The sequence below is a fragment of the Tenrec ecaudatus genome, chromosome 14 (genome assembly GCF_050624435.1).
Source record: "Tenrec ecaudatus isolate mTenEca1 chromosome 14, mTenEca1.hap1, whole genome shotgun sequence".
NCBI classification, from domain to species: Eukaryota; Metazoa; Chordata; class Mammalia; order Afrosoricida; family Tenrecidae; genus Tenrec; species Tenrec ecaudatus.
In genome coordinates this window covers 110,752,710-110,770,319 of record NC_134543.1, presented here as the reverse complement: position 1 = coordinate 110,770,319, position 17,610 = coordinate 110,752,710, and the positions used below count along the sequence as shown (strand labels likewise).

The following is a 17,610-nucleotide window of genomic DNA, read 5'->3' as shown; positions in this document are numbered from 1 at the left end:
TCCCCCAGGCTTTACTCCATCCATGTGGTTTCGGTCAACTCTACTTTGAGAGGGCCTCAGGTTCTGGCACTACCTCTGGAAATGTTCTATGGCTATTCATGAGGCTTTCTGTATCTGACAGCGTTTGACTGCTATTCATAATGTGTTCAGTGGGCCACTTATCTGAAGTGGACAGCCTATTCCTTCTGGGTCGTCTGTTCTGAGTCTAGAAGCTCTGCTAAAACCTGTTTCCTATGGCTGACCCTGCAGGTATGGGGGTCTGGGAGTCCCCATCACTGGAACCAGTCCCCAGGAGCCACTCAGCGGTTATGGAAAATAAGACAGCAGGGCACAGGGGCCCCTGGTCCCTATGTCAGGACTGAAAGTGAATGTATTTTCCAATGGGGAGATATAATGGGGATTACAGACCTTTCATAAGCATGTAATGTCATACAGCTAACATATGACACAGTCAGAGGGTGATATCATAAACAAGTAACATAATAAACAGGCAATGAGGTGAATCACCATCTCAGCCTAGTGCTAATTGACCTCAAACCACTCTGAGCCCTCCCCAGAAGGGGTGCTACATTTTACAGTGCTCTGGCTATAGAACCTGATTGCTGTTGTCTGCAGATAACCTTCAAGCACAGTAACTAGCCAGACACGAGAATGATTCATCTTAAATGGTAGCTCCCTTAGGACATTCATCTTAAATGGTAGCTCCCTTAGGACGGCTCCTCAATGCAGGGCTATTGTGGGAGTGGGGGTGCACATTATTCAGCTGGAGAATGTGTATTTGAAAACAGTTCTATTTGAGAGCAATGGAGATCCATCTCAAAACAGGACGTTTTCTTTTTTTAATCATTTTTTAGGAACTCATACAACTTTTATCATAATCCATACATACATCAATTGTGTAAAGCACATTTGTACATTCATTGTCCTCATCATTATAAAAACATTTGTTCTCCTAAGCCCCTGGCATCAGCTCCTCATTTTTCCCTTCCCTCCCCATTCCCCGTCCCCTCATCAATCCTTGATAATTTATAAATTATTATTTTGTCATATCTTGCACTGTCCGACGTCTCCCTTCACCCATTTTTCTGTTGTCTGTCCCCCAGGAAGGAAGTTAGATGTAGATCCTTGTAATCGGTTCCCCCTTTCCACTCTACCCTCCCAATATCTCTACTCTCACCACTGGTCCTGAAGGGATCATCTGCCCTGGATTCCCTGTGTTTCCAGTTCCTATCTGTACCAGTGTAGAATTCCTCTGGTCTAGCCAGCTTTGTAAGGTAGAATTGGGATGATAGTGGGGGGTGGGGGGCATTTAGGAACTAGAGGAAAGCTGTATGTTTCATCATTGCTACACTGCACCCTGACTAGTTCATCTCCTCTCCGCAATCCTTCCATAAGGGGGTTCCAATTGCCTACAGATAGGCTTTGGGTCTCTACTCTGCACTCTCCCTCATTCACAATGATATGATTTTTTTGTTCTTTGATGCCTGATAACTGATCCCTTCAGCACCTTGAGAGTATGCAGGCTGGTGTGCTTCTTCCATGTTGGCTTTGTTGCTTCTGAGCTAGATGGTCACTTGTTATGCTTCAAGCCTTTAATACTCCAGACACTATATCTTTTGATAGCCGGGCACCATGAGCTTTCTTCGCCACATTTGCTTATGGACCTGCTTTGTCTTCAGCGATCATATCGGAGGTGAGCACACAATGATATGATTTTTTGTTCTTTGATGCCTGATAACTGATCCTTTCAGCACCTCGTTAGCATGCAGACTGGTGTGATCCTTCCATTGTTGCTTCTGAGCTAGATGGCCACTTGTTTACCTTCAAGCCTTTAAGATCCCAGACACTATATCTTTTGATAGCCAGGCACCATCAGCTTTCTTCACGTTTGCTTATGCACCCGCTTTATCTCCAGCAATTGTGTTGGGCAGGTAAGCATCGTGGAATGCCAGTTTAATAGACCAAAGTATTCTTGCATTGAGGGAGTATTTGAGTGGAGGCCTGATCCAGGACTAGTTTTCTATGCCCGTGGTTGCGAGTGTAGAAACAAGGCCAGATACACTCTACCAAGTCCACGGTTTAACACAGTATTGAAATACGAGTGACATAATTTCCAGCATCACAGCCACACACAAGCCACCACTGTATGTCAAAAACTGGCAGACATAATTATTATAACGTTCATCAAATGTTTCATGGAATGTTTTTAAAATACTGTACTCACAACGCAGCACTCTGTATTATACCAAATGTCATGCATTTTGAAGAAACAGTAATTCCTTAAAGAACAGCTTGGCTCTTCGTTTTGATCCAATGCCCTTGCTGATAGGTATATCTACTACTTCAACCATTCGTTAACACGCCTCTCCTTTAAAATTTTCCTTTTGCTGCCGTATTTTGGTGAATACCTAGAAGGTGCTGTCCAATCCTTGATAATTGTGCCTCTTCAATAAACTCTTTAAATTTACCCTTGGTCTTAGCCAAAAGGCTGAGAAGCAATAAACGCTTTAATTTTAAAAGAAGTTCCAGTTTGCTCTTTGACCAACCACAAAGCACCCAGTAAGCCCTTCATAAGGGGCAAGGTGCAGAGCTCTGGAGAAGGTGGAGAAGAAGTGAAGGAAGACACTCAGCTTGCTATAAAAGCCAAAAAGAGAAAAGAGTTGTGCAATTCAATTTTACTTCATTCAAATAAGCAAATATTAATGTATTGGACAAATGGGTTTTTAACATTCAGAAACATTGTCCCCAGCACAAACGTCTCCATTTGTTTGATTCTAATAAATGTTTGAATTATCGTATTTGCTTAACACATCAACATACGTGTGTGTGTGTGTGTGTGTATATATATATATATATATATATCTGGAGTACCCATATAGTCTTTACCTAAAAAGATTTTTAAGTTTTGTTATCTAGAAACTGGCAAAAAAAAATCTTGGGAAAATGGACCTTCCAGCACAATTTCTATCTTTCTTATAGCTGGACTAGAATATCAGATTGAATACTGATTCAATCTGTATGCTGAGCGAATAATCAGAGGAACTAGATTATAATAAGAAGAATGCAGCATCCGGATTTAAGAAAGATTTGTTAACAGCCTGTGATGTACACATGACATGACCTTGCTTGCTGAAACTGAGGAGTATGGAAGCACCCCCTGATGGAAATCAAGACTTGTAACCATCCATATGGATTAAATTCAATGAAAAGAAAATCAAGCTCCTTACAAGTGGACCAGTAGGTAGCATTCTAGTAAATGGAGAAACGATATAGATCATAGATTTTGTTTTGCTTGGATCCACAATCAGTGTTCATGGAAGCAGCAATCAAGAGATCAAGCGATACATTATAGTGGGTAAATCTGCTGGATAATCCACTTAGAAGTGTTGAAAAGCAAATGTGTTACTTAGTGGACTGGGGTGCACCTGACCCAAGCCAGGGTATTTCATATGCGTGTTTTTTTTCATATGCATGTTAAAGTTAGACATTGAAAAAGGAAGACTGCATTGTACTGCATTCTAATTATATCTACTTCAATGCATTTTAATTATGGATCTGGTGAAGAACATTGGAAGTGCCGTGGACTGCCAATACAACCAGAGTACAACCAGAATGCTCCTTAGAGGTGAGGATGGCGAGACTTCATCCTACGTACTTTGACATGTTGTTGGGAAAGACCAGTCCCTGGAGAAGGAAGACCTTCGATAAGAAGGGGTGCCGTCGTGGCTGCATCATGGGCTGCAACAAGGGGCTCAAGCATAGGACAATTGTGAGGATGGCATGCGACGAGGCCATGTTTCGGGCTGTTGTACAGGGAGTTGCTATAAGTCAGACTCAACTTGACCCCACCTAACAACAACTAGAGGCTAGACACAGTGGTTCCGGATGGCTTTAGATTCAAGAAACTCTGGCCTTCAAAACCTGTTCAAATGAAGAAGTGTAAGAAGATACGCGTGCCTGTAACTATTTAAGAAATGTTAGCCATTAAAGTTCACTGAAGACCACTCTTGACGTCCGGCAAACAGATCCTGTAGGTGTGCGTATGTCTATGTGTTTTGTTCTGTTTTCTTTCAAATAAGTGGAGGAGAGAGAACCAAAGAGACAGGAGTCCCCAAGGGCAGCTGAAATGGCTCTGTCCCCTCTCTTGGATGAGGATACGGATTAGCACAAAGGCCGGGGAAGAGAACACACCAATCAGGTTTTGCATTTGCTTCTTCCCCATTCTAGCCTGCTTGGCAGAATGGGTGCGAGAGGCTGAAGAGGTTGGCCATGGAATTGGAGTTGTAGAAAGACTCCTGAGGAAGAGCAAAGTAACTTATGTAACCTGGGTTGGCACATTAAAATCTGTCATTTCATCTGCCTTCATATCTTGGGCAATAATGTAGCAATGAATCCTCTCTAATTTCAACAAGTGTCAAAATGGAAATAAAAGGCACTACATATTTTGCTCTTAAGTAAAACCAGGGAACCGGTAATGAATGGGCTGTCTCACAGATGACTTGGTTTCAAAACTGTTTTGTGCTCCTCAGTGAATTCTACTTTAAAATTTAGGCATTGCTTAAAAATTTTACATTTTGTTCATTTACAAGAGATATAATGAGGTAAGCAGCATGCTTCCTTCATTGTTATATTTTGTCTTACATAACTTAAGTTTTCCTAGCATTAATTTAATAAGAGCAAACCGCCTAACTGCGTAAGTGAAGTTTCCTTCTTTCTCCCTGGTCCCTTCTTTGGATTCTAAACTGATTTCCTCCTGGAGGAGACTCAAGGGCTGACAAGAATTGATGATCTATCTGTCCTCGATGTCTTCCCTCTCCCCTCCACAAGAATCATAAAGTGAATTCTAAGCCAAATCTATAGGCTAACTGCTCGGCAAGGCTTTCTTTCCTAAGACCGTCTACCTTAGAGCTGAGATCTTAGCTTGTACGTAGTACCCTGAAAAATCTAGGCATAGGAGTTTTTCATCCACTCATTTGATTTTTTTCATCCAAATGCTTTCAAGCCAGTCTTCAAGGGGAGATAAAAAAAAAAAAACAAAAACGAAAGGAACTTTAAAGTTCCCCAAGTGGTCCAGGGGGAGTAATCCAAATATTCTTTGGTGGTCCTCCTTTCTGAATCCATTTCCATTTTCCTCCTCCTTCCTCTGGTTCTCCCTAGGACAATCAGTGTTCTCAATCTGCCCAGTCTTAGGCACAGCCTCCTCGCAGGTGTGAAAGGGGCAGGGCAGTGTGGAGATGGTGGTCGTTCTTAGACAAAACAAGCACTCTATCAGAGTTCAAGTTTGGGGCACTGACGGCCCATATAAGACCTTTTCAGGGCCATTTCTAATACATCCACCACATTTCCTGCCTGGTGCAGAGAACAAGGGCTGAAAAAGTGTCTCCATCTTTGATTTAAACCTTTCCTCATGCTATTACCTGCTGCTGCTCCTGTCTCGTCTATCTCTGTACACTTTTAACCGCTTTAGAGTTGTCACTTTTTTGCCTCATCAAGGACTTTCTTTGAGTACAACAGTGTGTTGACGATCAGGGTGTGCTGGGGCACAATAACGCCTAGGACACTGCTTTGATTGGTGGGAAGGGACCAGCTTCCTAACCTGCTATTGCTTTTGTACCGACAGTGTGGATGTCAACACCATTAGACAAAAGGCAGGTCATGTCTTTGTAATCGTATGACAAAAGAGATTTTACTTTGGGGGGGTCTCCTGAAAGGATTGTGGGGAAACCCATGGATCCCTAGCACACCCTTTGAGAACCACCGTAGTAGATGTAACAAGGAATTAATAAATAAATATGTTATATCCTTGACATGAAATTACTCACCATTTAGTCATGGAGGTCAATTCCCTGACAACTAAAGTCTGATGTGGAATAGGACAGATACTGTAAGATGTTAGATTCTGATTGGTCCTCTAGTCAGTTCCTGATTATCTTTCTTGGGTTACCAATAAGACAGGGGGTCCTCGGGCAGTGCCTCCTTTCTATAAATCTTATGTTGCTCTCAGTCTAAACCAGACAAGTTGCTGGCAAGGGGACTCCACCCTGGCATCCCCGGGTAAGTCAGAGTAGAACTGTGTTCCATGGGCTTTTCCTGTCTTTTGTTACTTCCTGCATTTTTGTTGTTTTTGCTAAGGACTATACACAGTAGGACATACACCAACTCAATCATTTCCACATAAACAATGTAGAACGTAGAATGTAATCAGTGATATTGATTCCAGTCTTCAACTTATGTACTCATTCTCACCCAATTGTCCCTCCCCCACTAACATACATTCATTGCCTCTAAGTTTCTTATATAATCCGTTGGAATTGCTGTTACAATTTGGTAGTGTATAATAGTTCTTAAAAGAACTCAACAGAAACACTTTCACTGATGCTAAATGGGGTTTTCCAAAAATCAAATCAAATGTGGGGGGAGGGCGGGGGGACTGCCTTTCCAACCCCGCTTAAGCTATAGTCACTAAATCTCTCACTACAATCGCATTTGGAAAATGTAAAGTCCCATAAACTGTTAGAGCAGAAAAGACCCTAGAGCTTACACAGCAAGGCACAAGTCCAAAGTCACAGAAGTTGGAATGAAGAGAGCCGGCGCTAGACCTCATCTTCCTAACTTCCATCCTATTCCACCCTGTGCCTCCCCGATTCAGCATAGCCTTGCTCCACTGTCCAACACCATAGCAAAAGCTTCCGCTATATCAAACTTAAAACCGAGAAGAAATTGGGCAAAAATAACCCAAAATTTACAAATATAGTCACATCTCAGTATATCCTAATAGGAAGAGCTGCAACTATCGCAAAACATTGGACTGTGAACCAGGCTTTCCCAATAACTCAAGATGTGCGCTTATTCAATCACTTCACTTCTTGGTGTCTTCTCTAGTCTCTGAGAGGACCCATCCGGCTCTAATATCTTAGGGTGTTATAATTCTGCCCCAGAATTGTGAAATCTGGCTCCTGAAAATATGGCTTTTAGGAAAGCAAGGAAAATTTGGGGGCAAACTCTTAGAAGTCGTGTTGATTCTCCTTCACCTACACAGCAGTGGTCTTGACCCTTCCTTCAAGGTATAATTGGTGTCCAATATCTTCTTGGTACTTCCGCTGTCCGTTCCTCTACTCAGAGCCCCAACAGCAATCTACAGGTGACACTGACTACTCCTCTACTTCACCATTACTCTCTCCATCTTTCACTGCCCTCTGGTCACCCTGACCCTCCCCCCGAAAGACCATCGGGGACCTAATGCACTTGATGGTCTATCTGCACTTAATGCTCTGCCCTCCACATAGCTGCGTGGGTCATTTCTTCACTCCCTTCTGGTCCTTGCTCTAATATCAGCTCCTCAGAGAGGTCTTCTCTCATCACCTCATTTAAAAATCACCTACCGGATCCTTGCGCGGCTACGTAAGTTTGCTACCATTCGCATTGTTTTTCACTGTCATTTGCTTCTTTCACTGATAGAATGCATGCTTCATAGGAGCAAGTGTTGGCTGACCATCCTGGGAAAGGAAAGGCCAGGAAAGAATTCCACGAGCCTGACAAACAGTCCTTCGCTGTTTTTCAAGTAGCAATCAAACGGCTCTCCAAGTAAAGACACTTCTCTCTGGTTTCCACACAAATCATTCCACTTCTACTGAGCAGCATGTGTCCCTTCGATTTATGGGACCGCTGATATTTCAGAGTGGAGCGCTTACAATGGCACCAACTCTGGACGCTCTCTGGCACTAAGCAAACTAAGATTGACGTCAGCTGAGTGGGTCTCCTCAAGTGTCTTGCCAAGGTGGGTTACACTCAAATGCCCGTTTCGATCATTTGAGCTACTCAGCTTACATTTTTCAGGCTGGTAATGTGACAATGGGTGAAGCCGCAGGCGCTAAGTGCTTAATTGTATTTTCATTATTAATTGCGTGCAGTACTGTATATCTTCGCTCAATGGAAATCACAGCTAGCTCTTGGAGAGTTCTCCCAATTTCCCTTTCAGTTTTCCCAAGATCAATGAACCTCAGACAAAGGACCAAACTGGGCAAGGAGAGCAAACGACATCTATTATATCCCTTCTCTGACAATTATCAAGAAGTTGTTCCCAGGATTTTATATGAGTATTCGTCTTTCCTCTGCTGTCTCAACCAGTCATTAATAAACGGGGCTTTCTTTGGTTCTTACTTTTCCAAATTGCTAAACTTGGGCGGGTAGAGATCCTGATTTTCTCATGGCTTCGGCGGCACCTCTCCGTAGGCATTTCTTCTATCAGGCCGGGGGCCTTGATTCCCTTCTTCTGGACAGGATGAAGCTACAACACCTGTCCGGACTTACTAGAACAGAAGGCCCACCTCACTGCTCTGGATTTGGGGCCGACTCATCGCTGCCTCTGTGGGTTTCTGAGACTGTAACTTGTCACGGCAGTAGAAAGCTCAGTCTTTCTCTTGTGGAACAGCTAATGGTTTTGAACTGCTGACCTTCAGTTTAGCAGCCCAACTTGTAACCACTGCACCACCAGAGCTACAGAAGTCCAGTAGACACCAGGAATTGAAAGAGATGAGGAAGGTGTAACTGAGCTCATGTCGGGGGTGGGGGTGGGGGAGTATCTTCCTGAAAAGCTTGATCATGCAAAGATGGGAGCTTCTTTATGATAATGTTGTACAGCGCTGGCTCCAAATCTGGGGTCTTATAAAGTCATAGAATGAGGTCCAGACCTTCCATTCAATAAATATCCAGGAAAAAACAAGCTCAGCTCTATGTCATGGATAACCCCATATAGACAGTGGAGGAGGATATACCTTCACTTAGCACGTTATGAAAATGCTACACTACTTAAACCGTTTTTGGACCACAGCCCCCTGTCCTGGCCCCGGCACTCTCCCAGTCTCACCGACAGATGTCCACCAGCTGGTCCAACTCTGGGCAGCTGCACTCGTACATGTCCCGGCAGCTCACGTGGCTTTGATTCATTAACTCCCCCAGCAGCTGGACTATGTTATCAGGGGCTTCTTCGCAGATCTTCTTAAACTGCAACACTCGCGCTGCCTCGCTGTAAACATGCTTTGCTCGCTGATAGAGTTTGAAGCTCAGAACTGCGGAAGAAACAGCAACGAGGTTAGAAGTAGTTACTGGAAAACCATGTACAAAGAAAACGACAATGGGGAGACAAAGGGCATTTATAGAGGTCTACATAAAGACATGTACATATGTAACTATATTTATACATGAGGATGGGGAAATAGATCTATGTGCATATATTTATAGGGTTAGTATTAAGGTAGCAGAAGGACATTGGGCCTCCACTCACGTTCTCCCTCAATACAAGAATACTTTCTTCTATTAAATTGGCATTCTATGATGCTCAACTTCCCATCACAATTGCTAAAGACAAAGAGGGTGAACAACTAAATGTGGTGAAGAGAGCTGATGGTGCCTGGCTACCAAAAGATATAGCATCTGGGGCCTTAAAGGCTTGAAGGTAAACAAGCAGCCATCTGGCTCAGAAGCAACAAAGCCCACATGGAAGAAGCACACCAGCCTGTGTGACCACGAGGTGCTGAAGGGATCAGTTATCAGGCATCAAAGAACAAAAAAATCATATCATTGTGTGCTTACCTCCCTGATATGACTGCCGAAGACAAATGGGTGCATAAGCAAATGTGAAAAAAGCTGATGGTGCCTGGCTACCAAGAGATATAGCGTCTGGGGTCTTAAAGGCTTGAAGGTAAACAAGCGGCCATCTAGCTCAGAAGCAACAATGCCCACATGGAAGAAGCACACCAGCCTGTGGGGTCACAAGTTGTCAAAGGGATCAGGTATCAGGCATCATCAGAACAAAAATTCTTACCATAGTGAATGAGCGGGGGAGGGCAGAGTGGAGACCCAAAGCCCATTTGTAGGCCACTGGAGATCCCCTTACACAAGGGTCTCAGGGAGGAGACGAGCCAGTCAGGGTGCAATGTAGCAACGATGAAAAATACAACTTTCCTCTAGTTCCTAAATGCTTCTCCACCCCCAGCCTCCACTGTCATGATCTGAATCCTACCTTGCAAGTCTGACTAGACCAGAGGTTGTACACTGGTACAGATGGGAACTGGAAACACAGGGAAGCCAGGACGGATGATCCCCTCAGGACCAGTGGTGTGAGTGGTGATACTGGGAGTGAATAGGGAGGATGGGTTGGAAAGGGGGGACCTATTTCAAGGATCTACATGTGACCTCCTCTCTGGGGGACAGACAACGGAAAAGTGGGTGAAGGGAGATGTGGGACAGAGCAAGATATGACAAAATGATAATTTATAAATTATCAAGGGTTTATGAGGAAGGAGGGAGGGGGGAGGGAAGGGAGAAAATGAGGAGCTGATGCCAGGGGCTTGGGTGGAGAGCAAATGTTTTAAGAATGATGAGGGCAACAAATGTACAAATGTGCTTTACACAATTGATGTGTGTATGGATTGTGATGGGAGTTGTATGAGCCCCTAATAAAATGATTTTTTTTAAAAAAAGAAGAAAATGACAATGACTGAGGCTTTCTAACTTTAATCCAAGTACCGTGAGGGACTACACAAAGGCATTCAATGGCACGGAACCTAACAAACTCTGGATAATTTTGCAGAGAATGGGAATTTCGGAGCTTTTAATTGTGCTCATGTAGCACCTTGGCTCATAAACCAAGAGGCAGTTGTTTGAACAGAGCCCTGTGCTTGCTGAGAGTGAGGAGGATTTGAAGTATTTACTAATTAAGATCAAAGACTAGCCTCCAGTGGGTATTACAATTCAATGTAAAGCAAACAAAAACCCTCCCATCATAATGCATGAAGAAAAGACTGAACTTCACAAGGCCTTCATTTGTCTTGGATCCACAATCAATGCTCAAGGAAGAGCAGTCAAGAGTGCAAATCAAATGCTGTATTGTACAAAACTGCTACAATAGACCTCTTTAATGTGTTAAACAGCAAAGATGTCACTTTAAAGATGCAGGTGGGACGGACCCAAGCCACAGTATTTGCAATTGCCTCAGGGGGATGTGGAAGTTGGACAATGAATAAGGAAGGTCAGAGAATGGACGCATTTGAATTGTGGTGTTTGGTGATGAATATTGAAAAGACTTTCAGAAGAACAATGAGCTCTATCTTGGAGGGCAGACAGCTAGAATGCTCCTTGGAGGTGAGGATGGCGAGACTTGTCTCATGTACTTTGAACACGTTATCAAGAGAGACCAAGCCCTGGAGAAGGACATCAGGCCCCAAAGAGGAAGAGGCTCGAGGAGATGGATTGACCACAGTGGCTGCACCAATGGCTCCAACATAAGGATGCCGGTGAGGGTGGTGCCGCCAAGCAATTTTTCACTCTGCTCTGCACAGAGTCGCTATGAGTTAGAGTGGACCCAATAGCCCCTTGCATGTCCATCTTTACAACCTAAGCGTGTCTATCTTCAAGTGAGTTTTACATTTTTCTTGATGCTGAATGAAACTTTGTGCGTATGCGTGCGTGTGTGAGTTAACACATCCCAAGTGAAGGGAGCGGGAACGTGTATGGAGTCCTACTTCTGGGGCCGGCGTCACCCAGTGGTTTCCATCACAGCGCTGAGCCCTACTCAACACCGCCACAAAGTGAGGGAACCCCTAGAGCGGCGTCTTCAGAAAGGAGAGCACATCAGAGATGGCTGACCCCACAGCAATGTTCTTTCCACTGTGCCCACAAGAAATGACCACTGGACATGCTTATATTGGTAATTCTGTTTGTAAAATGTATCCTACATAAGCAAAGTGATATGTACATATATCACTGACATCAAGTCAATTCCAACTTATAGCAAACCTACAGGACAGGGTACACAACTGCCCCCTTGGTTTTCCAAGACTGTAACTCTTTTTTTTTTAATTTTTTCAATAATTTTATTTTTTTTAACATTTTTATTAGGGACTCATACAACTCTTATCACAATCCATACATACATCAATTGTGTTTAGCACATCTGTACATGCTTTGCCCTCATCATTTTCAAAGCATTTGCTCTCCACTTACTCCCTTTGCATCGGGTCCTCTTTTTTTCCCCTCCCTCCCCACTCCTCTTTCCCTCATGAGCCCTTGATAATTTATAAATTATTATTTTGTCATATCTTGCCCTGTCTGACGTCTACTTTCACCCCCTTTTCTGTCCACCAGGGAGGAAGTCACATGTAAATCCTTGTAATTGGTTCCCTCTTTCCAAGACTGTAACTCTTTATGGGAGTAGAAACCCTCATCTTTCTCCCTGGGAGGAGCTGGTGATTTTGAACTGCCGATCTTGCAGGTAACAACCCGAGGTAACCACCAGGACCCTTTCTACACATCCATACATAATTCTTACATGTGTATGTGTGTGTTTAAGCAGTTAATATTGGGAAATTTTAATTTATGCTTAATCACTAAAATAATACTCCTGCTATTAAAATTCAGATTCCAGGACAATACAACAAGGGAAACTCTTTATAATATAACTATTATTCTTATTATTAATTGGAACTTAATACATATATCATATCATTCCACAGTTCAATCACATCAAGCAGAATTGTACAATTGCTGTCACAATCAGTTTCCAAACATTCTTTTTCTTCCTGGACTGCTTGATATCATCTCCCTTTTATACCACCGCCACCACATTATCGCCTGCTCCCCAAAACCCTGATCCTGCTTGCTGTCCCAAGGTAATATAATTTTTTTCATATTAAGTGAAAAAAAACAAGGCACAAAACTACATGTACAATATGACAGTGATTATGTATACTCATATGCATACAAAGGGACTTCAAAAAGTTCGTGGAAAAGTGAAATAGAAAAATCATGGAATTTTTCCCACCAGTTTTTTTTAATCTTCATTATCTATGAATAGTTACATAGAGAAACAACTAATAAGAGAATTTGAAAATATAAACAGTAGTTCTTGTTATAAAAGAGACTTTGTTTTCCGCTTGACACACTTGATATTTCCCACATTATCTGCACTATAACTCGGTAACTTCAATTACAGACACATATCCTTCCGCAGCAGGTACATCTGCACCGCCCACACCCTGCCATTTTCACCCATGCTGACGAGCGCCTGGGTCGGGATGGGGAGGCTGGGGAAATTCTGGGACGTGTTTGGAAACCACCTGGAGCAATAAGGTCACACATCCAGCAAGGGGAAGCAGCAGAGCAGGTCAGGGACGGCTGACCCCAAAGCCATGTTTTTTATTCCACCATTCTTTTCCCCCAAAATGGCCACTGGGAATGCTTATGCTGATGATTCCATTCATCCAACTATACCCCGGAGAAATCAATCCCAAACTCTTTGACACAAAGTCAAAGCCAACGCACAGCAGTTCCGTAGGACAGAGCAGAACTGCTACAAGGGGTTTCTGAAGCTCAGTCTTTATGGAGCAGAAAGACTCATCTTCTTCCCAGAGAGCTGCTGGTGGGTTGAAATTGCCAGCCTTGCGGTTGGCGGTCCTTCAAAACCACCCGCTGCTCCTTGGGAGCAAGACAAGACTTTCTGCCCCTAGAAAGTTAGCCTCCAAGAGAAGCATTCCCTTGGTATTGTGTTCCTAATTGGACACTTTTGACTCAATTTCTATCCAGCACTTTATAACCCAGGCCAAGTGCTGTCGACAAGTGGGACTTTAAACTCGGCCCTTTCAAGGCACACAGCATCCTTCATAAGCCACACCAGAAGGATTTTATTTGGAAACTCTTCTAAGGGAACTGGGTTTTACCTTAAACACACCTGTCGCAAATCTTAGGAAACCAAATACCCCCTTTAAGTTAAGGCTGAAACACACTAGTGTCAACAGAAGCAGATGACTGCAAGCCCAAGGTTATACAATTGGTGGCAATTGGAATGGGGTTCAGATCTCTTGCTTTGTGGGTGCCCAGTGAGTGGTGGCCCAGGACTACCATATATTTATTATTTTCTTGTTCCCTTTGCATGCTTTTTAAATAACATCTGCTAGTCTAGCAAGCATAGTTCTGCCTTTGTGAATGGATACTATTGAAAGTAGTTTTGCTCTATCTTCAACCCTCATTGTTTGTATAAAGAGTGTCCAGTTGCTTGAACTTTTAATCTGTACAAGTCAACACTTCACATATTGTGGCCTCAAAAGCCAGCCTACCCATGCATAATTTCCTCTTCTCAATCGTATTTTAAATTCTATACCATTGGCTAAATTAATGACACTGTCAATGGATTTGCCTTATGCCCCGTGTGGATGATTTATAATGTTCTCCATCAATATTATAATGATGTCTCTAAAGTGAACCAGAAACACATCTGAACCAAAGATATATGAATGCATGTGGGGCTTACACTTAATCATAGCCCTAACCTAAAAACAAGCAGTTCCTATAACATGGCCCTTGTCGATACTCACTCTCATGAAGAGATCAATGAAGATATGGGTGCTACAGCAAAGTGTGATGAAGAAACCAGATGGTGCCCCGCTACCCAAAAGAATAGCATCTGGGGTCTTAAAGAATTGTCTTCCAACAAGTAGCCTCTAAGTGAGGCATCAACTCGCCTGTATGATCCAAGCACTATGAATAATACAATCCAAGATTGGAGAAGGAAGCAGTATTAGAGCTTAAATTCTGAGCATTCCGTTTACAGAAGGGCATGAATGACAACGGAAGTCCAAAGTGCATTGGCAGGGTTCCCAAAGTGGATTAAGCTTCCAGTGAGCCCCCTCTGACCATAGCCCAGGAAGAACAGCCTAGCTGTCAGACAGAGTACAATGTAAAGTCAATTATAGCAGAAGTAGTTTAGGATAGAATATAACACCTCATCATTTGATCTCCCTTTTGACCCTTTAAATTTGTTCTAACTTTTCATATTTTATGCTTTCCTTTCCACTGAATATTTCGTTTTATTCTGTCTTTGTTGTTAGGTTTTGTGTTCTGTTTAGTTTTGTTCTTGTTTCTTGGTTTTGTTTTGCATGATTTTCTGTAAATGGCATCCAGGGTAGATATATCTAGAGCAGTGGTTCTCAACCTTCCTTATGTCATGACCCTTTAATACAGTTCCTCATGTTGTAGTGACCCCCAACCATAACATTATTTTTGCTGCTACTTCATAACTGTAATTTTGCTAGTGTTATGAATTGGGTGACCCCTGTGGAAGGGTCTTTCGACCCCCAAAGGGGTCTTGACCCACAGGTTGAGAACCACTGATCTAGAGAGACAGTAAGTAGCTGGATTAATAATTATCTAGAGCATGGCAGGAGAGACTGAGGGGAGTTGGGGAGCCTACAAAAATGACTACAGAAAGAAAAAAATGCTCTACAGCTGATTGTAGTGATGATTGCACAACTATTAAGTTGTACGATGTGAATTATTTGCCAATGAAACTATTTGAAAAAGAAAAGAAACTTTAAAAAGTAGTCTTGACATCCCACAGAGGCAGTCCTATCCTGTCCTCTGGGGTCTACGTGAGTTGGCAGCAATCGCGAGTTTGGTTTGGTTTGAACCCCACAGGATTGTCTGGGCGGTACGTGATCTGTTTATGGAAGCAGACCACAGATCTTTTCTTCCGTGATATAACTGGCCGGGTTCAAAGGGCTAACGTTTAGGTTAGCAGTCAACCTTACACCGAACATTTTCCTGGTCCTTAATGGAGGGCTGCTACAAGTCTGACTCAACTCAAAGACAGTGGTTTTTGTTTGTATTACCTCCTGAGTCTCTCTGTTGGTATGATCTCTCTCTCTCTCTCTCTGCTGCTCCCCTTTCAAAAGAAATTCCTCAGGCCCTCTTGGCCATTAAACACTTTGTACGATAGCCCACAATCTAGGATGAGGTGGAGGTATCTGCTTTTACAGGGCCCCTCCAGCATCCCCCACCCAGGGGTGGTATCACCCATTATGGGAAATACTCAGGTTCAGCCCCAATTTGCTATCCTACATGAGGCCATGATGACCCCAGCTGGAAACCATTTCCTGACGGAAGTGTAATCACATTTGCTATCTGCGCCCTCATTTAGCCATATGCTTTCTATAGTAATTTCTGCTTCTAGCTCCTCAAAGAGTTGGTGCAATGCTAACGGCAGAAACCATGCATTCCATCACCCCATGATCATGGAGTTTCCACACGTCCCACCACTAAAATCTCTCCCCCTGTAGATCCTCAAACAGTGCCGGGGGTTGGGGAGGGCGGGGGGGGGGGGTGAGGTGGGGGGGGGCGCGGCAGGGCAAGGAGCTCAACAGGTGCTCAATGTTGATGAAGAGATGATTAGGATTTCCTGCTCAGCACAGTTCAAAGTCAAGGTAGCTCCAAATGGGCGTTGTTGCTTATGGGTTTGGGGTTTTACTTTTTGTGTGATTTGAGTTCCAGAAGGAATTGGTTTTCCAATCAACAAACCATATAGGTTTTGCTTCATGACACTGCAAGGCAGCAGCCCTCTGCCCACTTCCTTCCTCTGTTTACTGTTTCCGTGCGTGCTTCTTCCCTATCCACCCTGCTTCTGCGGTTTCTCCCTGGGCGCATGCTGCTGCCCTTCTGGCTTGGTATGGAGGAAGTGCCAGTACTCATAACCTTACAAACTGTATGAGAAAAGGGGGCCAAATTCCATTTGCTATTGAATCTACAATACTCATACCCAGTGCAGATGAAAAGTTAGTGGAAAAGGAAAGCTTGCAAGTTAAATTCAGGTAGGGGTGAAAAAGGCAGTCAAATGTTTTCTTCTATCAGTATCCAGGTCATGTGAGTCTGTTATTTTCACCAATCAGTTCAACTGAAAAAGACTGTGACTTATATTAGGGTCTGGGTATCAAAAGATGCCAAGCAAAGAGAGCCTTACCAGTACTCAATCCTGGCACAGAACATCACCAAAAATGCTCTGGCTGAAGAAACAGCCCAGGTGGATCTAACAATAACAACTTCTCAAAAGTCTCTGAACAGAGAAAGAAAGGAACAGTCATTGGTTGGTGACAGTGTATTTAATGTGGGCCGCATCGGTTTACATAAATTAAGGCAGGTTGCAGAATATGCATTTGGAAAGGAAAGAAAATGACTTTTGTAACTGCAGATTAAGAAAGCTCTTCTCCTACGGCTGACGTTGAAGCAACATGTATAAAAGACTAGAAAGAGGATTCCATCTATTTCAGCTTTACATATGGACTACTTCATCTCCCTCAAGAAGAGGCCGAGCTACAAAATCAGAGGCTGGGAGAGAGAAAGAGAAGGAGAAAGGAGGCACCCTGTTTCATTTGTGTACTGTAACGTCCCATGGAGGAAGAAATCACCTAGTTTCCAGGTCCACTGCTGTTGCAGCTACTACACAAAAGACACACTCTAGAAACATCAACTAGTCGCAGGCACCAGGCGCTGTGCAGTCGGTTTCCCCACGTGTCAGAGTAGACATGTGCTCCGTGGGAAATTTGAGATCATTTCTTCTAAGGCACCTCTGAGTCAATGCAACCAACCAACCAACCGCTGGGGTAACAGTCAACATGCCGACCATTAGCACCACAGTCACAACAGCACATTGATTTGTCGACAAATCATTTCGCTATGCTCTCTCTGGTGAGAAAAGCTTTCTTTCAACTTTGAAAGTATTGAAATTTTCAAGAAGACAGGAAAAACAATGAACATGCTACATTTAATACCATTCTTTCAAAAGTC

At 43.3% G+C, this 17,610-nt stretch overlaps 1 protein-coding gene across 3 annotated transcripts in view; it reads right to left on the bottom strand.

The window, feature by feature from the left end:
* The window catches only part of GALK2 (galactokinase 2), a 175,626-nt gene that overhangs the window by 10,372 nt on the left and 147,644 nt on the right, over positions 1-17,610 (bottom strand). For all 3 annotated transcript variants that reach the window (XM_075531291.1, XM_075531289.1, XM_075531290.1), the window contains exon 9: positions 8,867-9,068. In XM_075531291.1, the coding sequence (XP_075387406.1) occupies positions 8,867-9,068 (202 nt within the window). The remainder of the gene's footprint in view (positions 1-8,866; positions 9,069-17,610) is intronic.